General features: G+C 43.8%; 1 protein-coding gene across 13 annotated transcripts in view; it reads right to left on the reverse strand.

Annotated features, from left to right (window-relative positions):
- The window catches only part of ADD1 (adducin 1), a 125,981-nt gene that overhangs the window by 28,724 nt on the left and 70,508 nt on the right, over window positions 1–26,749 (reverse strand). For 8 of the 13 annotated variants that reach the window (XM_077477883.1, XM_077477885.1, XM_077477882.1 and 5 more), the window contains exons 5-11: window positions 21,616–21,696; window positions 21,086–21,235; window positions 18,326–18,469; window positions 18,140–18,238; window positions 15,084–15,254; window positions 12,245–12,589; window positions 1,845–1,946 (exon numbers count right to left, since the gene is read on the reverse strand). In XM_077477883.1, coding sequence (XP_077334009.1) covers window positions 1,845–1,946; window positions 12,245–12,589; window positions 15,084–15,254; window positions 18,140–18,238; window positions 18,326–18,469; window positions 21,086–21,235; window positions 21,616–21,696 — 1,092 coding nt within the window. The remainder of the gene's footprint in view (window positions 1–1,844; window positions 1,947–12,244; window positions 12,590–15,083; window positions 15,255–18,139; window positions 18,239–18,325; window positions 18,470–21,085; window positions 21,236–21,615; window positions 21,697–26,749) is intronic. The other 5 variants (XM_077477887.1, XM_077477884.1, XM_077477888.1 and 2 more) reach the window with 1 other exon arrangement.

A 26,749-nucleotide genomic window follows, 5' to 3' on the forward strand; every position in this document is an offset into this window, starting at 1 on the left:
TCTTTTCTTAACAAGAGAAAAGAAGACTTTCTAGGGCTCTTGTAGACAGGCGTTCCTGTCAAGCTCTGCCTTTTGCACAGTGGTGTGAGAGCATAGGTTTAAACGCAGAAGGTTTTATCTTAATGCGTTTTATGCATTACGATACAAAACCTTCTGTGTGCAGCAATCCCCCTCAGACCCCCTAATACTTACCTGAGCACATCTCTATCCAGCGATGTGAACAGGACTCTCCCTCCTGATTGGCTGAAACACAGCAGTGGCACCATTGGCTCCTGCGCTGCTGTTGAAATCAGCTAGCCAATCAGGAGAGAGGGGGGGTGGAGCTGAACCGCAGCTTAGTGTCAGAATGGATACACAAAGCTGCGGCTCAGGTGCCCCCATAGCAGGCTGCTTTCTGTGGGGGCACTCGACAAGAGGTGTCGGAGGGGGACCCGAGAAGAGACAGATCTGGGCTGCTCTGTGCAAATGCACAGCACATAGGAGGCAAGTATAACAGGTTTGTTATTTTTAAAGAAAAATAAACGATCACTTTAAATGCAAAATTCTGCAGACCGCTGCATTTGATTTGCTTTCACAACAATCTAAAATGTATCTTCAGCATCTGACACATTAAACACAGTAGCAGCACACAGGCTGGTAGGTGGAGCCACAGAGCACAGCGGGGGACCAAGCATCGAAAGAATGGCATGCTAAAGATAATTCGGCAGCTGCAGCTCTTTAGTAGGGCAAAGACTCGAGTCACCAATCTTTGGGTTTGTGTTGATGACACAAGTTTGAGACATTTCATGTATTATTCAGAACTCAGACATGTAAACGTGACCTGCATTTAAACCTGCTTCATGTGGTTTTTACATGAACATAGACTTGTATGTAAATGCTAAACCTGTGAAAACTAATAAAAGGGTAGAAAGAAAAAACCTTAAAGCATAAGCCCTTAAGCAGGCTGATCTCCCCCACTGTGTTTTTGTGTTTGACAGGGGGGACTCCCACATCCTAAAAATATCAGCCAACGATACTCTACTAAAACATATTTTTTATTAATATACTGTACTCCATGTCATCATTTGTATATATAATAGATATGAATTATAGTTATTAGTGCCATTTTTGTGTTTCAGCCCTGATAAAGGGAGCGTAGCCCCAAAACCCACTGGCTTTTATATACAATTCATATGTGGAATAAACCCATCTTTTAAACTCAAAAAAAATACAGTGACACTTCAATTCTAGATTGGTCCAAAGGATATCCAGCAGCAGAGGAAGCAGACCTGCGGGCTCTGAAATGTGTTGTAACTCTCCTTATGCCCAGCAGTGGTGGATGATAATTTATATATAAAACCCTTTAGTGGGTGTAAAGCTCAATGCACCTGTCAAAAATTCTTAATACTGAATGAGGGTACTTAACCTTTGATTTTTTTTATTTATATAAATATAACAAAATGTCCTACTTACCTGCTCTGTGCAATCAGTTTGCATAGAGCAGCCTCAATCCTCCTTTTCTGGGGTACCCCACCGACGCTCCAGACCCCTCCTCTTCATCAGGTGTCCCCAGGGCAACCTGTTTTCCCTGAGGGCACCAGTGTGGGCTCTCTCCTGAATTCCACTGCTGCGTCCATTGACAGACAACTGGACATGGCCCTGCTTCGTCACAGGATTTGACTGACAGCAGTGGGAACCAAATGGGGGGGGGGGGGGGTTGCAGGGAGTTGTTGCAGCACAGGTTTTAGAATCCCTTTAATGAGGGAGCATTATTCTGATAAATTTACAAAGTAGAGAAATATATTTAAACATGTAAAACCATTACATAAGCAATACATTATTGAAGGACTGTGTAAATTATATACCTTGTTCCTCATCTCTTGCACTTCCTTGGGATCTGTGTTCAGTGGGACAAACAGACTAGGGACAGTAGAGGCGGCAGTTCTCAGCCCATCCTCTTTAGTCCACTGCAAGATGAAAAGCAATTATAGGTCAGATTAGAACTTCCACAGTACTGACACATTTATACAGTGTAGTCATGCATTTCACAAGTTTATTAGGGAAATGAACCAATGGTTATGCTGTAACTGGAAACTCGCATGGCCAGTGAACTGTCAAAACAGGAAACAGAATGAACGGTTATTTATGTCAGATGGCTGTGAGTGCTGGGGTGAGTGCTCACATTGTGAGCCCCGGGGACTGGGTGGGTCCCCATCACTAATCCAGCACAGGCCAGTCCTTCACTTGATCACTCTAATCAGCTAGTAAATAATCCAGCTACTGAGTTTAAAAAAAAAAAAAAAAAAAAAAAAAGCCATCTTACAATATGAACATCTTCCCGAGTATACAGCTAGCCCCTACTTCAACTGCAAGGAGACACTTCTTAGTAAATGGTTCAGTGGAAAGCTCTTGGACCTTAAAAGAGAATCATTAAGTATTGAGCGCAGCGTGTAAAATAAAAAACCCTTTAACAAAAACTGGTCCTCATCACAAAAATGCCACATTTGACAGAATTCAGAGGCAATTCAATTAAAGTGAAACTTTACCCATAACAACTTGATAAAAAGTAAATGTTCTTTTGCAAGAAACATACATTCCACATTAATAATTATGCCACCAAAATTAGTGTGTGCTGAGAATTTCTTCCAGAATTGCTCCCGTTTCTTCTTGCTGCAAGCTGCCGTTTTACTGAAGCCCAGAGCCCCTGAGCAGCAGTAAATCTTTAGGCCGTCAGCAGATCAGCCTCTACACTTTCGGCACAGTGACTAAAAAGAGAGCAACTGAGCTAAGACAGTGTATTACTGGATTTTAAACAGTATATGCACTAACAGTTATACCTGCACAAGGAGCCAGCCTGAGGTGATCTAGCAGGACTTCATTTCCTGAGTAAAGTTCCACTTTAACTGACAGATTTGATTTTCCATGAGCCATGCCATTGTTTAAATCCATCACAAAGCTTCTCTCCCTTCATTTACAGGCACATACGTTGGCCCATCTGTGGAGTGTTTTGAGACCCCCCCCCCCCCTTATTCTGCTTGAAAGATGCCAGTAAATGCATTTTATTGAAAAGAGAAGTGCTATAAAGGATATAAATTGTGAAATGAGGCGCAGGCTGCCGCCGTTGGGTAAGGGTATTCTTGCACCCGAGGTCTACAAAATATGACATATTTGTTACAAGCTGGGCAAAGTAGGGATAGGCTAGTGTGGTAAAATATATCTTCACCTCATCCAATCAGGGAATGCAAAGCATTCTCTGAATGGTGCCCAAGCGGCCGACCTCCTGTGTCCACAATGCATCAGGCTGGCTGCTCAGCACGCAACCCCAAAGCAAGTTGAGATCACTGAAGTAATGGTGTCTAAACTTTCCAGAGGTATCGGCCAGGTATGGTATATACCAGGGATATGCAATTAGCGGACCTCCAGCTGTTGCAAAACTACAAGTCCCATCATGCCTCTGCCTCTGGGTGCCATGCTTGTGGCTGTCAGAGACTTGCTATGCCTCATGGGACTTGTAGGTCCGCCAATTGCATATCCCTGGTATATACACAGTTACATTGGTCCAAGCTGGACCAATGCAAACTATGTAAAAATATACCACACCTGGAATTCCTCTTCAATTAATGGTCTGATTTCGCACTTCATGTTTGCCATACACCGCTCCAATTTCAGCTGATTGTTACACTTACACACTTACTGTTTTAGGTATTCAGACAAGCACGGGAGCAGTGGCTGTCAGAATGCAATAGCTGGCATTGGAGATTCATTTGTTTGCCCTCGTTCAGTGAGAAATTTGAAATTTGTGTAAGTTGGAGACCTGATCTAATCAAGCAAACACCAGGGTGGTTTTATTCTTGGGGCAAATCATAGTGCAACGCAGAGTGGCAGGAATGATTCACCGTTCCGGCTGCTCTGTGTTGCCGGCTGCGCTGGGGGCAGTGTGGTGCACGATATATGGTAATCACACTGCTCCCTTTTTTATTTGAATGTACAAAACGTACACGTCACTCACTGACATTGCAGTGCTAGTCGGGCCTGTGTGCAGTTATAACATGCGGCATGTCTGCATTTTAGAGCAGTGGTAGGCTGCATTGCAGTGTGATTGGGACATAGGAAACAATCATTTCCTGCGTGTCCCTGCAGTGACAGGCGTTCTACCATGCAGTAAAACATCTGTCACCAGACATGGTGTGAATTGGCCCTTAGGCCAGCCATAGATGATAGGATTTTCAGTGTAAGGAAAGAAAGTCACTGTATTCAGGGAGCTGGCAGTAATCCATGTAGAAAAATTTGACATATTGGCTGTACACAAGTTAATCAATTGATCAACTTTGGTACAATCAGCCTGCCCATACATGAATTAAAATACACCTGGTCCCTGCTGAATCGGCTGAATTTCGATCCATGTATGGCTGGCTTTATTGCTTTACTGAGGCAAAAAAAATTCAGTGGAACAAAGCTGCTTGACAGGCGAGTTCATATTTATGTAAAATGTGTTTTTTTTTTTGTTTTTTTTAAATCTAAACTTGAAACCGTCCTTCCAGGAATGTTACTGTTCACTTAAGTTATAGCATTACCCAACCAGTTCTAAGCATTTCATCAATTCATTCCCCTATTAAGGAAAATAAGACAAAAATGAGAAGCATAAAAAATGATCAGGCTGCAGAACACAATACAAAGTCACTCACCAGATTCGGACCCTTTCGCATGGATGGTCCTGGGAGATAGTGAAACTAATTATCTCACAGGGCCTCTATGATTCAAAAGGGCCCAGTACCATGATTGTGTTTAGCGAGTGGGCATCACCAAAGTTTGCATAGAAAAGAAACATCAAAGAAGCTACAAAAAAAACAGCATGGGATAATTCATCTTCCACAGGAAAAAGGAACAGCCAAATCAGAGCAACTGAAAATTTGTCAAAAGGGATTTGCTTTGGCACCTAAAAAATAAATAAGAGCAGATGGAGGGAATGGAAGTTCAAGGAAGGAAAGGAAATCTAAAATAAAAAGCAGCAGCAGTCAATGGAAGACAGAATGATCAGGGAAATCTCTGGATCACCTCAGTTGGTGGTTAGAATTCTACAGTCAACTTCCTGGGTAGGGCTGTACGTCTATCTCACACTCACTATGGAAGACAACTGCTAATCTCTGTATATAAAGGCAACTATATTCTAATATTTTTACACGTTTACTTTTTTCCCCAGAAATTCAGAAATAAAGAGCCTTAAAAATTATCAGAATCTTACAACTACATAAACAGGAAAATCTAGGGGGATTATGTATATCGGGTTTAAAATGAATAAAATTAGACTTATTGATAAAAGGAAAAGATTGAGTATTGCTCTGGAGCCACACCATTCCAAACAGAAAAAAAAACAGCAAGGAGAAAAGGAAAAAAAAAAAAAGAAGTTTGCAGTTCTGGATCCAAAAGAAGAGTAATGATGATTAATGAGTTAGTTTATACTCACTTGTGATCTTCACAAAATGATTACTGGATCTTACGTTATGATTGTATAAAAGGGTACAAACAAACAGACCAATAAATAAGACGCACAGTTTGAACTCTGAGGTTACTTTGTGATGTCTGTGCTAAGACCTCTGCAGAAAAATGTTACTGTGGACAAGTTTTCACAAAGAATTGTTAAGACTAGACACACAAACTGATCTATTTTCTGGACTTCTCATGGCCATTTCTCTTGCTATCCATGCCAACTATACCTGTGCACTGAGGCCATTGTAAGATCTGTTTGGCCCGCTCTTTCATGTCACAGCATTCTAGTAATCCCCAGGTAGCAGCTGTGAATACTCACTTTACTTTCACTTCAACTTCCGTCATTCATTCACCATTAATTGGAATTATGATTTTTTTTTTAAATTCATTTAATTAAAGAGCATTAAAGTGTCATTAAAGCAGAGTTCCGCCGAAAAAACTAAAATAAAAAATAAAAAGTCAGCAGCTACAAATACTGCAGCTGCTGACTTAATAAATCGGACACTCACCTGTCCCAAGGTCCAGCGATGTGGGGGAACAAAGCTCCACTCGTCTCCCCCTCCTCTCTGCGTCGCCGGTGTTCTGTCAAAAAGTGCCCCCCATCAAATAGTGCCCTAGCACGTGCAGGACGGTGCCTCACTTCAGTTGATTTGCCGATCAGCTGGAGTGACGTGACCAGGGCGAAAGCGCACATCGTAGGAAGCATCTCTCAATGGGAGATTCCATTTCACATTACACAAACAGTGGGGGGGGGGGGGGGGGAGACCGTAGTTCTCAAATTGTACCTCGCTGTTGCAGAGTGGGTTTACAGTGTGCTGATGGTACGATTTTGCCTGTGTGAAAGGGCGGGGTGCAACGCAGACAAAACCAGCTCTTCAACACAGCCACTAGCTGCCCTCCAGCAGCAGAGATGCATAATCTGAGAACTACAGTCTCACTGGCTGTTTGTATAGGTTTAAATCGTGCCTGTGAAATGGTATCTCCCATTGAGAGATACCTCCTACGATGTGCGCATGCGCCCTGGTTACGTCAGCCCAGCTGATGGGCAAATCACTATTCGATGGGGGCACTTCGACAGAACACCGGCACTGTCACTGTGGGCACCCGGCTGGACAGCCAGGCATGCACTGCGCAAGCTGTGCTGTGACTTACCGGGCAATCTGGGGCCTGTCCCAGATGATTGTTGGGGGGGGGGGGGGGTGAACTTCCTTCAGGCGCCGCAGTGGCCCTGGAGGAAGTGGGAGCTGGAACCCTCTAAAAAGTTCCCCCCAAAAAAATGACATGCCAATTGTGCCATGTCAGGGGGTCACCTTTCCACTTTTGGGTGAAACTCTGCTTTAAACCCAAATCATTATAAAAAACGGTAACCACATGCTATATTACATTGAGTTGACATTCACTTTGCCACTAGAGCATTCGTTTTCTGTAGATTGCAAAAAACCTGCTTGATCCTGTGGCACTGTGCCTCCCTCCTTGTCTGTACCCCCACTGCAGACTGAGATTGTGTAAATCAGCCATTGCCGCATCAACTGAACATGCACCAGCGTCGGTTCCCTTCCAAGTTGGTAATTTCCTCCTTTATCTTATTGGTGCAGCCCACGCAACTACAGAGTCACACATGTGGGCATATACATAATGATAAATTATATACTCCCATCCTTCATTTCCACTTATTGCTAAACACTATGGGGGCGGGATACAAGATGCTGACTTTCATCTCCGATAGACCTAGCAAATACACACCATAGATACAGGCTGGAGGGGAATGATAACCTGCTATGCAGATCCTTCTCCAGATCTCTTTACAGTGTGACCAAAGTGAAAGCTACTGTCAGTCAACTGCCTAGTCTACACCATGTAGGATAATGGAAATTAATCATCATATGTTTAGTATCACGTTAAGCCCAAGACATATTACAGAGTATTACTTACAGGGGTGCTTTGTCTCTTTTTTCTCCCACTGCCTTTGTTTTCAGTATACAAACTTTTTTTTGTGGTGGCTTCTTTTACCAACTGGCTCTCTATCCAGCCACTATGGCATGTAAGCTCCCCTACTTGGGCTACTACACAACGTGCAGTCACGAAGCAACGCATCATGGGCCCCATCAGGCACAGGGGAGATATCAAGTATGTAAGCGCTGAGACAGGAAAAAAATAAATAGTGGTGCCAGCAAAAAGATAAACAACTAAGAGTGTTTACTAGTATTTTAACCCTTTCACTGCCAGGTACGTGCACCGTACAGACCTACATTCCTCCTCTGTTATAAGCTGATGGTCACATCAGTGATCATAAACACATCAGAAATGTTCAGACTTTGATGTGTGATACTTAACTCCTCTGTGCAGTTGGTTTTGCACAGAGAAGCCCAGATCCTCCTTCGAGTCCCTCTTTGCTGTTCCTGGCCCCTCCCTCCCATGGGGTGCCCCCCGCAGCCAGTAGCTTCCTATGCCCATTCAGACACGGAGCTCCAACCCGCCCCCCCTGCCCTGATTGCCAGCCGTGGGCGCGAATGGCGCCGCTGTGTCTCAGCCAATCAGGAGGAGTGTCCCGGACATCGCTGGAGAGAGATGGTGCTCAGGTAAGTAATTAAGGGGTGTTGGGGTGGCTGCTACACACAAAAAATTTTTTTTATCTTAATGTATAGATGCATTAAGATAAAAAAACCTTCTGCCTTTACAACTCCTTTAAGCCAATTGGTAACGGAGGTCTAATGTCACTGTATCCGAACAGACTGCGCAAGAACCAAATTCCTCTGTTAAGTTTCGTTTTCAGTCTGCAATCCTGCAGCTGCTATCTAGGGAATGCTAGAAAGCTTACAGCCACTATGCACAGGTACTATTAGACGAAAAAGCGAGAAAAACGTACAAAATTCTTTGCATAGGCTAGACCAATAAAGCAGGCGCGTGTTGCTGAAGCAGTGGGACGGTCTCCCTATAGAGCTATATCACACTGAAGTTATTGCAAAAACATAAGACAAGCATTAAAAAAACAAAAACACCACAACAAAAAATAGACCCCTCAGTATGCAGCACCATGACACATTATATTACTACTTGAATACCAGGGGACGTAATTGGAATCAGAAAATTCAAACAAGAGCAACTCAAATCTTTCTAGGATGGACAGACCCTTTAAAATTGCATAATACAACACAAGACCTCATGCACATAAATGGTTTGAGGCTTAAAGTAGAATAAAAACTTTTTTTTACTTTTGGATAGTGGGGAGATGAATTAGAACACCTGGCCATTTTAATTACTGCCTGCATCCCCATTAGGGAGATTCACCCTCTATATTTGTCCTGTTTACCATTATTACCAATATCATTAAAAGCGAAAGTAAAAAGAAAATCCCAAATTTTGAGTTGTCCCCAGAAAAGTAATAAAGGGGAAACCTGCCAATGGGCACACTAGTTCTGGTGGCCCCAGAGAGATTCCATTTGCAGGGATTTCCTATCACTTCCTGTTTGGCTATGGAACAGGAAGTGACAAAAATAACTTACTCTATCCAAAATTATTTTTTTCCTCTATAGTTATACTTTAAAATCTGCTGTAGCGTAAATTCCTGGCAGTTTTTCAATGCCATGGAAGCTGCAGGTGGCATATACAGTGCATCTGGAAATTATTCACAGCGCTTCACTTTTTCTACGTTTTGTTATGTTATAGCCTTATTCCAAAATGGATTAAAAATTTTTTTTCCCCCCTCACAAAATTCTACAAACAATACCCCATAATGACAAATGTCAAAGAAGTTTGTTTGAAATCTTTGCAAATTTATTAAAACGAAAAAAAAAAAAAAAAAATCACATGTACATAAGTATTCACAGCCTTTGTCATGACACTCAAAATTGAGCTCAGGTGCATCCTGTGTCCACTCATAATCCTTGAGATGTTTCTACAACTTGATTGGAGTCCACCTGTGGTAGATTCAGTTGACTGGACATGATTTGGAAAGTCGCACACACCTGTCTATACAAGGCCCCAATTAACAGTGCATGTCAGAGCACAAACCAAGCCACGAAGTTCATAGAAATGTCTGTAGACCTCCGAGGCAGGATTGTATCGAGGCACAGATCTGGGGAAGGGTACAGAAACATTTCTGCAGCATTGAAGGTCCCAATGAGCACAGTGACCTCCATCTGCAAATGGAAGACGTTTAAAATCACGAGGACTCTTGAAAGTGGGCTGCCCTGCCAAACAGAGATCTGGGGAGAAGGGCCTTAGTCTTCTAGATTGCAAGTTCTAAACTAGCAGGGCCCTATGATTCCTCCTGTATTAAATTGTATTTTAACTGTCCTGTCTGCCCTCATGTTGTAAAGCACTGTGCAAACTGTTGGCACTATATGAATAATATTAATAATAATAATAATAATAATAATAATAATAATAATAATAGGGAGGTGACCAAGAACCCAATGATCACACAGAGCTTTAGCGTTCCTCTGTGGAGAGAGGAAAACCTTTCAGAAGAACCACCATCTCTGAATGGCCAGATGGAAGTAACTCTGTAAAAGGCACATCACAGCCTGCCTGGAGTTTGCCAAAAGGCCCCTGAAGGACTAACCCCGAGAAACAAAATTCTCTGGTCAGATTAAAGAATGAACTGTTTGGCCTGAATGGCAAACATCACATCTGGAGGAAACCAGGCACCGTTCCTCACCTGGCCAATACCATCCCCACTGTGAAGCATGGTGGTGGCATCATCATGGTGTGGGGATGCTTTTCGGCAGCTGGAACAGGATTGAGGGAAAGATGAATGCAGCAATGTACAGAGACATCCTTGATAAAAACCTGCTCCAGAGCGCTCTGAACCTCAGACTGGGGTGAAGGTTCATCTTCCAACAGAACGACCCTAAGCACACAGCCAAAACAACAAAGGAGTGGCTACAGGACAAATCTTTAAATGTCCTCGAGTGGCCCAGCCAGAGCCCAGACTTTAACCTCATTAAACATCTCTGGAGAGATATGAAACTGGCTGTGCACCGACGCTCCCCATCCAACCTGATGGAGCTTGAGAGGTCCTGCAAAGAGAAACTGCCCAAAAATAGGTGTGCCAAATGTGTAGCATCATACTCAAAAGACTTGAGGCTGTAATTAGTGCCAAAGGTGCTTCAACAAAGTATTGAGCAAAGTCTGTAAATACTCATGTACATGGGATTTGTTTCCGTTTTTTATTTTTAATACATTTGCAAAGATTTCAAACAAACGTATTTCACGTTGCCATTATGGGGTATTGTTTGCAGAATTTTAAGGAAAATGCTTTTTTTTTTTTTTTTTTATAAAAAGAAAATTTTTATTTCCAAACACAACTAAAAGTAAAAAGATTTGAGCAGATACAGAAAGCAAATACGAGCATTCAATAACAGGCCCTTAGGACATGGGCACAGCCAATGTAGGCTTTCTATAGAAAAATATATGAGACACAGAAGGCTTGATAAAGAAAACACCTGAGTATGCCCTCCATCTCCACTCCATCATCAACACGGGAGCGGAAGAATAGGAAGAGAGTTGACCCAAGCAATGCACGATAAGGAAAATTATTAAATTTAATCCATTTTGGAATAAGACTAACAAAATGTGGAAAAAAATGAAGTGCTGTGAAAACTTTCCGGATGCACTGTAGCCAAAGTCATTCACTTCTAAGGCCAGCTGCATGTGCCTGCAGCTCCCCAGGTGGGGAAAATGCTGGGATTTTAAGCTACAACAGATCTGAAGACCTAAACAGTTCATATGCAGGAGGCCCAAGCCTTTGTTCTTTTTAAATCATTATCACTACAGAAAAGTGATTACTTCTAAAGGATCAGTCCCCCTAAACTGATATTTAAGTATCTGGCAGATTCTGTAGAGGTAAAGCATTTATTGCTTAATTTTCTCAAATCTGCAGTGACCAAACCCCTGTTTTCAATCTGTAGGTGGACTGACCCGTTCATAATCAAAATCAACCTTAAATTATGAATGCAAAGCTAAAGCAGAAACAGAGCAAACAAAGTACACTGGCTGAAGGGCTCCATAAACCGAGGAAGCTAAACAAAGCCTTAAGTCTGACAAACACATGAAAACACACAATCGGCAAGCTATGATCTTATAACTAATCCACAAATCTCTACTACAACCTACTACATACTATTGCCTCAACAGCCAAGGATCAAGTAAATATTCCATACAGTTTCAGTATTGCTGTTTGGATGACACTGGACAAACTTTCTACAGACAAATAGACAGTGCAGTTTTGTAAAACAAGTTTTCTTACGGCAGTATCTATCGGGAAGTGCCGGCTGAGGGCCTGGGTTATACTTTAGTTATGCCGCACCCAGCTTTTACCATTAATCATCAAATATGGCCATCTACTGGGCATGCAACAATTCATGCAGTAGGAGGCTGGCAAAATGGGCTTGAAAGCTTTGGGAAACGTACTCATCCACACATAGAGGAGGATAGAAGAAAACGGTTAGGAAAGCAAGATTAGTAAACTGCTTAAGAAGGTAATTACTGTAGTACATGCTTTTGTTTTGTTCAACCAATTGAAAGCAAGTTAGTACCAAATTACTCTGTCAAAGATAACTTCAAAAAAGAAACAGAGAAAGAAAGCAGATGTTATCTTAAGCAGTTTCAAGAAGTTTACAAGGTTTAATCTACAGATTCTCAATTGTAAGGGAGGAAAAGAAGCCATAAGGCTCAGAAGACGGAGGAGGGCACTTGGTAGTATTCCCAAAGCTTCCAAGTGCCAGCCACCTCAGGTCGCTCTATATCAACTATGAACAGTAAGGTAGGCACAGACCAAGCAGTTGGTTATACAGCTTGGCACGCAGACACCGGACGAGAGAGACTGCAGCAAGGGTTTCACGTGATCGTGTGTAATGTTCGTCCACACCTTAGTCTTCGACTTGGGGCTGCCTCCGTTCTGCCCTTCATCTGAGGCCTCATCAGCTCTACCAGAGTTCAGCCATTTTGTCTTCTCCCGCTGCTGTTTTTGAAAACTGTGTCTGAGAGGCGAACACGTGCCTGAGTCACCATCACTGCCAAAGGAGTAGCCAGTGACGCTAGCAGGGATCTCTACATCACTGTACTTTTTGGCCTTGTCTCGCAGGGCAGGACATCGATAGGGGTAGCCAGTTCTATAACCCTATGGGAGGGGAAAAAAAAAAAGGAGGTGATTTTTTAATAGTTTTTTGTATGGTATGTATAGATCTACAAGCATTGTGTGAAATTTGGTTTCAGTACCAAAACAAAATACAACAACTGCTATACGGTATTAATACGAGAAGCTAATCATCTGATTTTAACAATGATCTTGTGTATATAAGGGTGCAACAGACATCTCCAGCTGAGAATATTGTCAAAAGAAACTACTAGATCTGAACACTTAGGCTGAAGACAATCAAAAGTAAAATGAAAAAGGTTTGCATCCAATTCTATCCTTTTCCAATGTTTTTTTTTTTTATTCAAAAAGTTATAATAAAAGTACAAAATTAACAATATCTTAATGCAAAGTAGTTGTACAGGTGTTAGGTTGATTATGGGTTGGTTACATCATACATTGTCTTGTATTTTTGGGAGGTTAAATGTATCCCTGTCCCCACTTTAGGTTTATTCAGTGAGGACAGACCTGTACCGGGCATTGTGAATTAAACCCGAGATAGAAAACAAAAAGAAGGAGCCCCCTTATAAATGGTGCACAAGTGTGCTTCAACATGTCACTCTGAGAACTGAGAGGGCAGGCCCCATTCTCCCTCTGTCACCTCCACTAGGTGTGCCCAACTAAATTAACTTCTAAGTGGGTCCAGAGGCCCCGGTTGGTCAGTGGGCCCCTGAAGGCCAGCTCAAATTAAAAGGTAGCGAGAGAGAAGAAAAGGGTAGAAAGAATAGGCGTAGGATAGTGGGGGGGTGCGCCCCGGACCCGGAGAGGAGAACTTCTGAGCCCCAATTCTATCCTTCAAGAAAATACTAAAACTTTTGTAACCTCTAAGCCAAAAAGAGAAATTTTGACTTACCTGTAAATTCCATATCTTGGAGTGTAGTACAGGACATGGGCAAAGCATTCACTGACCCTGGGTTATAGGCTTGCATCTTCAGGTGACTGAACACCGGCAAGCTCACATGCCCACTTGGCTCCTTCCCATTTAACTTTCTGACCACGCTATAGCCGAATGCTGGTTACAGTGTAGTTGTCCAGTTCTGGGAGGGCGTCATCACGTCCTCCCATGATCGTGCCTGCTGTGGCGCACTCCGCGATCGCTGTGTCCTTAGGACACAGCTGATCACAGATCGGGGTAAAGGGCACAGCGGCCCTTTACCACATCAGCTGTGTTCAATAACAGCTGATCACAATGTAAACACAAGCTGGTTATCAACATCCTTTCCTCACGCTGACAGCTTGAGGAGATGAGAGGAGGACCGATAACTGGCTTGTGTGAAAGGGACATTTCTAATCAGTGTCCACCAGTACAGCCTTTTAGTGCCCATCAGTGAAGGAGAAAAATTACCCATTTGAAAACTCTGAAAAACGTCAGTCTTTGTTTATTTAGCAAAAAATAAAAAAAACTGTGGTGATTAAATACCACCAAAAGAAAGCTCTAGTTGTGTGAAGAAAAAAAAAGATAAAAATTTCATATGGGTACAGTGTTGCATGACGGTGCAATTGTCAAAGTGTGACAGCACTGAAAGCTGAAAATTGGCCTGGACAGGAAGGGGGTGAAAGTGTCCAGTAGGCAAGTTGTTAACCTTATGCAGGCCATACATGGTCGAATTTCGAACAAATTTTCTTTTCAAAATCAGAAAATTCGTTTATTTTTGTGATCCAATAATGCCACCATTGATTTTCGAAATTCGGCCGACCAAGCCTTCAATTTCACCTCATGTTGCTACAGAAAATAATTTTCTTGGCCGGGAATCTTCTTTTCTCTCCATAAATTTTCTTTTCTTATTACATTTCTCGCACGATTCTCCCATCATTGATTAGAAAATGGTTTGTTTTTCAAAAAATTTCCAACATGTCCGATTCCTCAAATTTTATTTCTGCATGAAAAATCAACTGTTGCTGCAGCCCACTAATGGTGCGAAATTCATACGAAAATTCGATACGATTTTCTAAAGAAAATTCTTTCAAAATTCGAACCGTGTATGGCCGGCATTACTCACTCCACATGTGCTCAGTTTTGTAGCAAACAATGCAGAGTAAAGCTATTTGTCTATGGACATCTTAAAAAAAAAAAAAACACAAAAAAAAAAAAAAAAAAACAAACACACACAGATCCCTCCATCCACATAAGTGAAATAAATGGAGAAAAATATTAAACCTAGCCCTGGCTTCTAAAAACAACCTTTCCCCAACTCAGTTCTTACTTTACTGTAGTAATGTAGTTATTTGGTTTCTAGTCAAAAGGCTATTACTACAATCTGTACTGAAACAGCTAGATTTAGCAGAAACCTAAAATGATATATGGGACTTTGAAGGCACCGAAAACATGATTCACATATAAAAATGCATAAAGTCCATTGTAAAAAGATCAAACACAAACGGATGTGGCAACCCTAGAAAATAAAATCTGCCTGGCTGACATAGTGACATTGTAAACACTCAGGCAAATAATTAAAGATCACTACAGCAATCACCCTACCAGGTTATCCAGCATTCTCATGAGGGCTTCAAACTCCTGCTCCCCAACAAGCCACTTTGGGTGTGCCACTCCTTCCCCAGATGGCGACTCAGGTGCTCGGGATTTCTTGTATTTGGTGGGGTCTAGTAGTACCAAGTTGTCTGGACCTCCTGCACTGGCCAAGGTGCGTACCTTTAAAACACAAGGAGACAGAATTAGCGGTCATAACAATATACCACGACACAATTAGAGCAGGTTTATAACCATCACTTCACAATTACATTTTTAACACCTTTTTAGGAACAAAGCGATCACTCTCCCAGAACTGGATCACAATGTATTGTCCTAATTTAAAAGCATAATGAGCAGATGACACCAGGTAAGTGCACATACCCATGTCTTTGGTTTTCAAGCATTACTCCAATTAAATGTGTTTTTTTTTTTGTGGAAGCCTGGCTGACTTTACATCTGCTTTAAAAGTATATATGTTTCCAGACAGCGATCATCTGCGGAGTGTCTGTTGCTAGACAGAAACATGACTTTCATCTAATGATCTGCCCAAATAAAAAATTTTAACTATGCAGTTTTTTTTAAAACACTAAGGCCGCGTACACACGGGCGGACTGTTCGCCCAACCTTGTCCGCTGAACAGTGTTTGGGCGGACAGTCCGCTCGTGTGTGGGCTTTCAGCGGACAGTTGGACGGACAAAGTCTTTCGGAAATTCCGAAAAACTGTCCGCTGAAACTGTGTTTGAGCGAACAGTCCGCCCGTGTGTGGGCTTGTCCGCTGTACTTTCGAAATGAGCGGACTGTTCCCGCTCGGAAAGTCCGCCCATTTCGAGCGCGTGTACAGGTAGGCGGGGCCCGCGAAGGAGACGTCGCGGGCTCCGCCGCCTGGAATGGGCTTAAAGGGGAACCCCAACGCGAAAAAAAAATCGGCGTGGGGGTTCCCCCCAAGTCCACACCAGACCCTTGTCCGAGCACGCTACCCGGCCGGCCAGGAAAGGGGGGCGAGCGAGCGCGCCCCCCCTCCTGAGCCGTACCAGGCCGCGTGCCCTCAACATGGGGGGTGCCTTGGGGAAGGGGGGGCCGCGCGGCCCCCCCACCCCAAAGCACCTTGTCCCCATGTTGATGAGGACAAGGGCCTCTTCCCGACAACCCTGGCCGTTGGTTGTCGGGGTCTGCGGGCGGGGGGCTTATCGGAATCCGGGAGCCCCCTTTAAGAAGGGGGCCCCGGATACCGGCCTCCCACCCTATGTGAATGAGTATGGGGTACAATGTACCCCTACCCATTCACCTGTGAACTAAAGTACAATAAAAAACACAACACAGAGAAAAAATATTTTATTGCACAGCTCCGGGGGTCTTCTCGCCGGACTCCTCCGCTATGTGTGTGTAGCTCTTTTGCTAGCGGAGGAGTCCGGCTTTCTTCCTCCCCGCCGCCGGCCTCTTCTCCCGACTTCGGGGGTCTTGTCCCCCTCTTCGGTTCTTCTGCCGGGCCACCGCGCCTGGTCCGGTGGCCCGGTCTTCTGTCGACGTCTTCCGTTCTTCTGTCGCCGCCTTCGGTTCTTCTGCCGGGCCACCGCGCCTTCTTGTAGCTCTTTTACAGGCGGTGGCCCGGTCTTCTGTCGCCGCCGCCGCCTTCCGTTCTTGTTCTTCTTCTTGTTCTTCTTCTTCTCCTGGAGATGTTGACTCGACGAGCTCTCCGGCCGGAATGCCAGGGACACGCTCCGCTGCCACTTATATAGTGACAATGGGGCGGTGTCACATGGTATATGTCACATGGGTTGGTCACATGGGTTGATGTCACATGGGGACTATGACATCGTAAGGGGGCGGGGTCACCATGTGACCAACCCATGTGACATATACCATGTGACACCGCCCCATTGTCACTATATAAGTGACCGCACAGCGCGGCTCTGGCATTCCGGCCGGAGAGCTCGTCGAGTCAACATCTCCAGGAGAAGAAGAAGAACAAGAAGAAGAACAAGAACGGAAGGCGGCGGCGGCGACAGAAGACCGGGCCACCGCCTGTAAAAGAGCTACAAGAAGGCGCGGTGGCCCGGCAGAAGAACCGAAGGCGGCGACAGAAGAACGGAAGACGTCGACAGAAGACCGGGCCACCGGACCAGGCGCGGTGGCCCGGCAGAAGAACCGAAGAGGGGGACAAGACCCCCGAAGTCGGGAGAAGAGGCCGGCGGCGGGGAGGAAGAAAGCCGGACTCCTCCGCTAGCAAAAGAGCTACACACACATAGCGGAGGAGTCCGGCGAGAAGACCCCCGGAGCTGTGCAATAAAATATTTTTTCTCTGTGTTGTGTTTTTTATTGTACTTTAGTTCACAGGTGAATGGGTAGGGGTACATTGTACCCCATACTCATTCACATAGGGTGGGAGGCCGGTATCCGGGGCCCCCTTCTTAAAGGGGGCTCCCGGATTCCGATAAGCCCCCCCGCCCGCAGACCCCGACAACCAACGGCCAGGGTTGTCGGGAAGAGGCCCTTGTCCTCATCAACATGGGGACAAGGTGCTTTGGGGTGGGGGGGCCGCGCGGCCCCCCCTTCCCCAAGGCACCCCCCATGTTGAGGGCACGCGGCCTGGTACGGCTCAGGAGGGGGGGCGCGCTCGCTCGCCCCCCTTTCCTGGCCGGCCGGGTAGCGTGCTCGGACAAGGGTCTGGTGTGGACTTGGGGGGAACCCCCACGCCGATTTTTTTCGGCGTTGGGGTTCCCCTTTAAGCCCATTCCAGGCGGCGGAGCCCGCGACGTCTCCTTCGCGGGCCCCGCCTACCTGTACACGCGCTCGAAATGGGCGGACTTGCCTCCGCCTTACGTGGGCGAGTCCGTTCATTTCAAAAGTTGAGCGAACTGTTTGCCCAACCTTGTTCGTCAAACAGTCCGCTCGTGTGTGGGCAAGTCCGCTCATGCAAATTTTGAGCGGACTGTTTGATGAAACTGTTTGCCGAACAAGGTTGGGCGAACAGTCCGCCCGTGTGTACGCGGCCTAAGAATATGAAAGGTATTAAAGTTCATTCAGGCCAGTCATTTCTCCCCAGGATATTTTAAATATTTACTTACCTGGATTTCACAGGCTGACACAAGATTGTGAATATAATAGAAAGCTTCTTCTACTGTCTCTCCCATAGTTACCAGTCCATGGTTTCTGAGTATTAGTACCTGGAACAAACCATCCACAGACATTTTACAAACCATAAACTGTGAAGGAAAAACCCAAATAAAAATGACAAAAAAGGAAGCACTCACTTTGCTTCTAGGACCCAAGTTCTTTTGAATTAATACTTTTTCTTCTTCATCAACTAGTATTCCATGATAGTCATGATAGGTCACCTCTCCTAGACACAAGGATTCTGGAGACAGCGGCAACAAGCCGCATTTCATTGCAGACACCTAGAGGATATAAAGGTGGGAAATATGACTATTTAAACTCAACGAGACAAAGATCACTAGAAAGCAAAATTACTCAACTATTGACAAGGGCGGGCACTTCACACTATGACCCTGGAACATTTGCCACCTTGTGCTGCCTAATAATCCCAGTCAGTACCTTTTATCTAATGACCGGTTCATGTTAAGTTTTACTGCAAGCTTAAATCAAGTATCTTAAAAAAAATAATAAATAAAAAAAAAAGGCTGTAACAGCTCACAAGAGAAGTATGGCCAAAGGTCCAAGGTGGGTTTAAGCACACGCTGACTTTTCTGCATATGGTGGACATCTTTCAACTACAATTTGCTGTATTATTGAATCAATATGTGGACTTATTCTTTTTTTGTCATTTAGGATAATATGGTTTGATGTAAGTGCTGCACTTGCATTTAATAGATTAACCACTTGACTGCTGTAAGATTTACCCCCCTTCATGAACAGGCCATTTTTTGTGATACGGCACTGCATTACATTAACTGACAATTGTGCAGTCGTGCGACACTGTACCCAAATAAAATATGCCCCCCCCCACAAATGGAGCTCTCTTTTGATGGTATTTGATCACCTCTGTGGTTTCTATTTTTGCGCGATAAACAAAAAAAAAGACTGTCAATTCTGAAATAAATAAAAATCTAATTTCTCCATCAATTGAGGCCAAAATCTATTCTGCTACACATTTCTGGTAAAAAAAAAAATCCCAATAAGCGTATATTGGATTGGTTTGCACAAAAGTTATAGCGTCTACAAAACCATGGGATATTTTTATTTACTTAACTAGTAATTGCGATGATCAGCGACTTATCAGGACTGCAATTTTGCAGCGAACATTCACATTAGCGGACACTTTTTTGGACCAGTGGCACAAATTGTGATCAGTGCTAAAAATATGAACTGTAGCTGCACTAATGACACTGGCTGGGAAGGGGTAAACATCAGGGGCAATCAAAGGGTTAACTGTGTGCCTAGCTTGTGTTTCTGTGTGAAGTGCTTTTAACAAGGGAAGGCATGAATATATATTCCTGCTTTGCAGAGACACAGGATCAATGCCTTCCCTCCCAACAGAACGGCAATCTGCCTTGTTTACCGTTGATCACCGTTCTGCCTCCATACTGAATAAGAGGGTGCCTGCAGACTTTGAGTCTGTGGTACCCGCCAATCAGTGCCCACTGTGTATAATCCCAGCGGAAGCGAGCCAGCAGCGGGCATTTGCGCCCGCTACCAGGAAATGGCAAATCAAGTAGATGTACGTGATCTGGTGCAAAGGTGCCATCCTGTAGCAGTAAAACTGCTATAGGTCGGACTTTAAAAGGAAAAGTTTGAAGTAGTTAAAAAAAATAAAAAACATACATATAGTATTTAAACGCCATAAAGTGGTGTAGTGGTTAGCAGTAAGAAGGGTTCGCTGGTTCGAATCCCAACCACGACACTACCTGCCTGGAGTTTGCATGTTTTCCCTGTGCCTGCGTGGGTTTCCTCCGGGTACTCCGGTTTCCTCCCACACTCCAAAGACATGCAGGTAGGTTAATTGGCTTCTGTCCAAAATTGGCGCTAGTATATGAATGGGGACGTTAGATTGTGGGCTCCATAAGGGTAGGGACGATGTGAGTGTACAATGTACAGGGATAGGGACAATTGTAGACACTGATTCAGGTTGAACTGGATGGACTGGTGTCTTGATTCAACCTTACTAACTAAATTACTTCACTACCACTGAGACCCCTTTCACACTGGGGCGTTTTTTGGGCGTTTTTCAGGCGCTTTAGCATTAAAAAAAAAAAGCGCTTGAAAGAAGCTGCAACTGCAATCCCAATGTAAAAGCCCGAGTGCTTTCACACTGAGGCGCTGCGCTGGCAGGGCGTCAAAAAAAAAGTCCTGCAATCAGCTTCTTTGCAGCGCTTTTGGAGCGGTGAAAACAACTCTCCTAAAGCGCCCCTTTACATTGAAATTAATGGGAAGCGCCTGTAAAACGCCTGAAAAATGCTATTGGCAGCAGTGTTTTGTGGGCGCTTTTAACCCTTTATTTGGCCACTAGCAGGGCTTAAAAGCGCCCCAATAACGCTCGAAAAACGTTGGTAAAGCGCTGCTAGTTTAAGCGGGGCTTTACGAGCGTTTGAGCGCTGACATTGTGAAAGGGCTCTTAAAGCACTTAGGTTTCACATTGGGATTGCACATGAGGCTTCTTTCAAGCGATTTTTTTAACGCTAAAGCGCCTGAAAAACGCCCCAGTGTGAAAGGGGTCTGAAGCAAGTGTTTTGCCATCCTTTCCACTCCACTACCCCTGACCACAGGCCACTGTACTGTCTCTGTTACTGGCTATAGCAATGTAAATAAAGCAATACAAAAAGAAAGAAGCATGTTTATTAAACCATTAAGCAGGCTGAGAATGGTCTTCAAGCCACTAGTGTATTAAGAACAAACTATACCATTTACAAATGCATGACTAAATCTATGCAATAAATACATTTTTTTAACAAAATATGGTAAGGTAAACTTTGTGCTTGTTACTATTTTGAAAAATGTAATCCCTTCAAAGTAGGAGTACACCTTAGGCACAGAGAACAGACTTCTTCCATACTCACTGCAGCACCAGCGGGGGTGTGGATATGAACGATGCATTTTATGTCAGGTCGTGCAGCATATATAGCAGAATGCAAAGTGAAACCAGCTTTATTCACTCCTAAGTTAGTGCTGCCGCGGTCAATCAATTCACCTTGCAGGTTAACTTTAACCTGAAAACACAAAAACATGACAGATATCTTGAAAAGCATGAATGTTTTGCAAATTTGCTTCAGTCCGTGATATTTCATACACAACAAAACCAAGATGACTATTTTGTGATATTCATGAACTTAGGCCCCCGATTCATCAAGCTATGAGCACAACTGTGCCAAAATGCAGTCTCAAACAATCTCAAGCAGCTCACGTGGCTCAGTTTTCTGCTCTCCAACAAACTTCACAGACCTTCATGGTGAATTCTAGGCAAAAAGCAGCAAAATACTGCCCGTTTTTGTGAATTGTTATAAAAAATAAAATAAAAATATGCTATTCTTTATCCTGCCCATTTAAAATATACGGCACATGTGATACCGATGGATTTAAAGATACTTACCAGACTAGATGCGGTAACTTCACTGTACAGGAGTCCAAAGGGAACAATCAGGAAGTGTTCTTGCTCTGAACTCACTCTGACCTAAATCAAAACACAGAACAGAAGATCAGAAGTATTCCATTGGCCAACAGACTCACTCATATGTATGAACAGGGCTTATTTAAAACAGTTATATATAAAAGGCATATTTTATCCAGAATGGTTGACATATGGAAACAAAGGCAAGTTACTGTTGTCAGTTATAGGATATAATACTTTGGTTCAAGTGATTTTAAAGGCAGAAGGTTTTTTTTTACCTTGCGTCCCTAAATGGCTCTTGCTGCTGTCACTCACAGCCAGTGAGCCAATGAGGAGAGACAGCGGGGGGGGGGGGGGGGGGTAGGGGGGTAAGAGGCTTGCTATTGGGGGCACTCGAGAAGGAGGGTGGGGAAGAGCCAGGACCACCAACGGGGTACCCAAAAGGAACACATTGCACAGAGCAGGCAATTATAAGGCCTCTTTCACATGGAGCGGATCAGTGTTGATCTGCTCCATGGATATCTGCTTGCTCAGCGGGGATCACCGCTGAGCAGGAAGATGACAGGTCCGTCTCTGCACATTGTGCGGGGACGGACCTGTCAGAGCGCCACTCTCCCCTGTGGGAGATCGGGGTGACGGCGGACCGCAGAGTCAGTCGTCACCCGATCCGATGATGGACGGAAAATTCGTTTTTTCCTTCGTCACACTTTTTGGAATCGGAGCGGGTTGGATGTCAGCAGACATGTCACTGCTGACATCCGACGCTCCATAGATCTCTATGGAGCATCCATTCAGGTCTGCCTGAAAAACTGACAGGCGAATCTGAACGGATCGGCTGTGTGAAAGAGGCCCAACAAATAACCTTTAGAATCATAATGCAGGCCACTCTTTTGTACTGCACTGTTGGTCTCTTTTTTAAATTCACTATTGATCCAGCTATGGATAAACCCATGGTTATCTTTGTGATGAACACTTTAAAGTGATTCTAATGACGGTTTCATTATTTATTTTTTTAAATAGTAAACATACTTACCTGCTCTGTGCAATGGTTTTGAATTGCACCCTCCAGATCCTCCTCTTCTCAGGTGTCCCACCAGCACTTCTGGGGGTATGGCCCCACCTCTCCCCCCATAGCAAGCATGTGGGGGGGCTCAGCAATGAAAGGTAAAGCAAACTTCTTTTGTTACCTTTCAATGGCTTGTGCATCATATAGTAGCTGGATTCAGTACTTTAACCTCTCAGATGCATTCGCAGTTTTACTTTAAATTTTAGCCCTCTTTCACACTGCCGCGACTCATCGCATGACAAGCCGTGTCCCATTAATGATAATGGAACTGTTCTAATCGGTGCGAGTTAAGTCGCTCCAACTGAGTAAAAGGTTTCTGCATTACTCTAGGGCAGGGATATGCAATTAGCGGACCTCCAGCTGTTGCAAAACTACAAGTCCCATCATGCCTCTGCCTCTGGGTGTCATGCTTGTGGCTGTCAGTCTTGCTATGCCTCATGGGAATTATAGTTCTGCAACAGCTGGAGGTCCGCTAATTGCATATCCCTGACCTAGGGTGACTTCATCACAACTTGCATTGATTTCTGCCTAAAGTCGTATGCAAGCCACAATGAAGTTGCACAGGGATGTGAACCAGCACTAAGTTACAAAAAGGTTCTCCAGGTTTCTACTCAATCTGAACCAGACTGTACTAACACAATCCTGCTGCAATCGGTAAAAAGATTAGATCTAAAATTTTCCTCTGCAGGGGTCCATGTAAAGACTGGAAAAAAAGAGCAAACGTGCATTTCATAACAATGAATGGAGATCTGTCTATACACACAAGCCCTCTGTAACTGCAACAAGGTAAACCAAAAATGGCAAACATTAGTACACAGTTATGGGATCTACACCTTCAGTTTCAAAGTAATAAAACTTTTTCCAGCTGCATCATGCATTATGTTATGAAAGTCAAGCGTAAATGTCTTTGTACTGACCTAGAAAGAACCTGCCTCAGTGGCATAACGTGACTTAATGAGATTCAGCAGAAGTGACAATGTTTTTATTTCACTTATATTGCTAGCTTTGTTCTCACATGTTGTTCTGTCATGAAGACTTTTGTCTCATGAAGACATTTCAAGCTCTGCTGGCAGAAATCCAGGCTGTAAAAGGATAATTCTAGATCCTCCATTAATTCACGCTTATTAAATCTTTATTGCTCTGACCAAAAAGGTGCACTAAGGAAAAGTAGGACAGTGTCAGTAGATCAGGCAGAATCGCCCATATTTAGTTAAAGGAGAAGTCCAGCCTAAGCGCGTTTGGCTGGACTTCTGCTATGGCTCACAGGAGCGCAGGGGTTAAAAGCACCACACTAGTGGCCGAAAAAGGTTAAAAACCACCTGCGAAGTGCTGCTGCAGCAGCGCTCTGCCGGCAGTATAGCTGTGCTGCCCCATTGATTTCAATGGGCAGGAGCGGTATAGACAACGCTCCTTCACTGCTCTAAAGATGCTGCTAGCAGGAATTTTTTTTACCGTCCTGCGCCCTCTGGCTTTCACACTGGAGTGAATGGAGCGGCTCTTTCAGGGCACTTTGTAGGCACCTGCAAAGCACCCCAGTGTGAAAGGGGTCTAATGCACAGAATGCAGTAAGGGAAAAAACCTTTAGAGTTTAGAACGACTAAAACTGTGAATGGACTATTGGTAACAGTGAACTTATTATAGTGCTCAGTATACAGTGCCTTGAAAAAGTATTCATGCCCCTTGACATTTTTCACATTTTGTCATGTTGCAACTAAAAACAAAATTTTATTGGGATTTTGTGTGATAGACGAACACAAAGTGGCACACGATTGTGAAGGGAAAAAAAAAAAAAAAGAATTTTCTTTTTTAATTTTACAAATATCTGAAAAGTGTGGTGTGCATTTGTATTCAGCCCCCTTTACTCTGATACCCCTAACTAAAATCTAGTGGAAGCAATTGCCTTCAGAAGTTACCAAATTAGTAAACAGAGTCCACCTGTGTGCAACTTAATCTCAGTATAAATACAGCTGTTCTTTGAAGCCCTCAGAGGTTTGTTAGAGAACCATAGTAAACAAACCGCATCATGAAGCCCAAGGAACACACCAGACAGATCAGGGTTAAAGTTGTGCAGAAGTTTAAAGTAGGGCTAGGTTATAAAAGATAGAGATATATATATATCCCAAACTTTAAACATCTCATGGAGCACTGTTCAAGCCATCATCCTAAAATAGAAAAAAAAAAAAAAAAAGAAAAAAAAAGGGGAGTATGGCACAACTGCAAATCTACCAAGACATGGTCGTCCACCTAAACTGACAGGCCGGGCAAGGAGAACATTATTCAGAGAAGCAGCCAAGAGGCCCATGCTAACTCTAGAGGGACTGCAGAGATCCACAGCTTGGGTGGGAGTACCTGTCTACAGGACATTCATTGTGAACTCCACAAATCTGGCCTTTATGGAAGAGTAGCAAGAAGAAAGCCATAAGAAGTCCCATTTGCAGTTTGTGAGAATCTATGTTGGGGACACAGCAAACATGTGGAAGAAGGTGCTCTAGTCAGATGAGACCAAAATTAAACTTGTTGGCCTAAAAAGTAAAATGCTATGTGTGGCAGAAAACTAACACTGTCCATCACCCTGAACACCCCATCCCCACCATGAAACATGGTGGTGGCATCATCATGTGGGAATGCTTTTCCTCAGAAGGGAAAGGGAAGCTGGTCAGGGTTGATGGAAAGATGGATGGAGCCAAATACAGGACAATCTTAGAAGAAAACCTGTTAGAGCCTGCAAAAGACTTGTCCGGCTGGAAGGTGAACCTCCGCCCCAGTCTCAACGACCCTAAACATACAGCCAGATCTACAATGGAATGGTTTAGATCAAAGCATATTCATGTGTTAGAAAGGCCCAGTCAAAGTCCAGACCTAAATCCAATTGAGAATCTGTGGCAAGATTCAAAAATTGCTGTTCAGACGGTCTCTATCCAATTTGACAGAGCTTGAGCCATTTTGCAAAGAATAGGCAAAAATGTCCCTCTCTAGATGTGCAAAGCTAGTAGAGACATCCCCAAAAAGACTTGCAGCTGTAATTGCAGCGAAAGGTGGTTCTACAAAGTATTGACTCCGGGGCTAAATACAAATGCACACCATAATTTTCACATATTTGAAAATTATTTGGAAAACCATTAATCATTTTCCTTCCACTTCACAATTAAGAGCCACTTTGTGTTGGTCTATCACATAAAATCCCAATAAAATACATAAATGTTTTTGGTTGTAACATTATTATACAGGATTTATATAGCGCCAACAGTTTATACAGCACTTTACAACATGGGGTCAGACAGTACAGTTACAATGATAAGTCAATACAGGAGGGATTAGAGGGCCCTGCTTAGGCGAGCATGGGAGGAGGTGATGAGGGAGCTAGAGAGCAGGAGGTCTTGAGGAGAGCGATTAGGTTGGTATTTTGAGATTAGGTTAGTGATGTAGCTGGGGGCAGAGTTGTGGATTGCTTTGTAAGTAGTTGTTAGTATTATGAATTTAATTTGTTGGGTGAGTGGAAGCCAGTGGAGGGATTGACAGAGAAGTAGCAGACACAGAGCGATTGGTAAGGTGGAGGAGTCTGGCAGTAGTATTCGTGATGGACTGAAGGGGGGATAGCCTATGAGGAGCAAGTTGCAGTAATCGAGGCGAGATATAACCAGGGAGTGAAGAGTTTTTTTGTGCCATTGGTTAGAAAGGGGTGTATTTTGGAGATGTTGTGGTGGCAAGATTTAGACAGTATAACGAAAACCCGCATTTCCACATGCTGTTAGTCGAGCAACCGCCAGCACCTGCTTTAGATATAATTTTTACTTTCATTTTATCTCACTAGGACGTTTAGCACTCTTTTACGTACAGCGCACCACTACTCTTATCTCTATTTTTTTTTTTTCGGGTTCAGATATTTCCCTCAGTGTGTGCAGCAGTACGTGCTCTATAGCCATTTGAGTTGGCACAGGAATACCTCTAATGCCACGTACACACGATCGGAATTTTGGCCAGAAAAAGACAGATGAGAGCTTTTCATCGGAAAATACGTCCATGTGTATGCTCTATCGGAATTTAGCTGTC

The sequence above is a fragment of the Lithobates pipiens genome, unplaced genomic scaffold (genome assembly GCF_037356315.1).
Source record: "Lithobates pipiens isolate NorthernLeopardFrog02 unplaced genomic scaffold, aLitPip1_a1.2 Scaffold_13, whole genome shotgun sequence".
Lineage (NCBI taxonomy): Eukaryota > Metazoa > Chordata > Amphibia > Anura > Ranidae > Lithobates > Lithobates pipiens.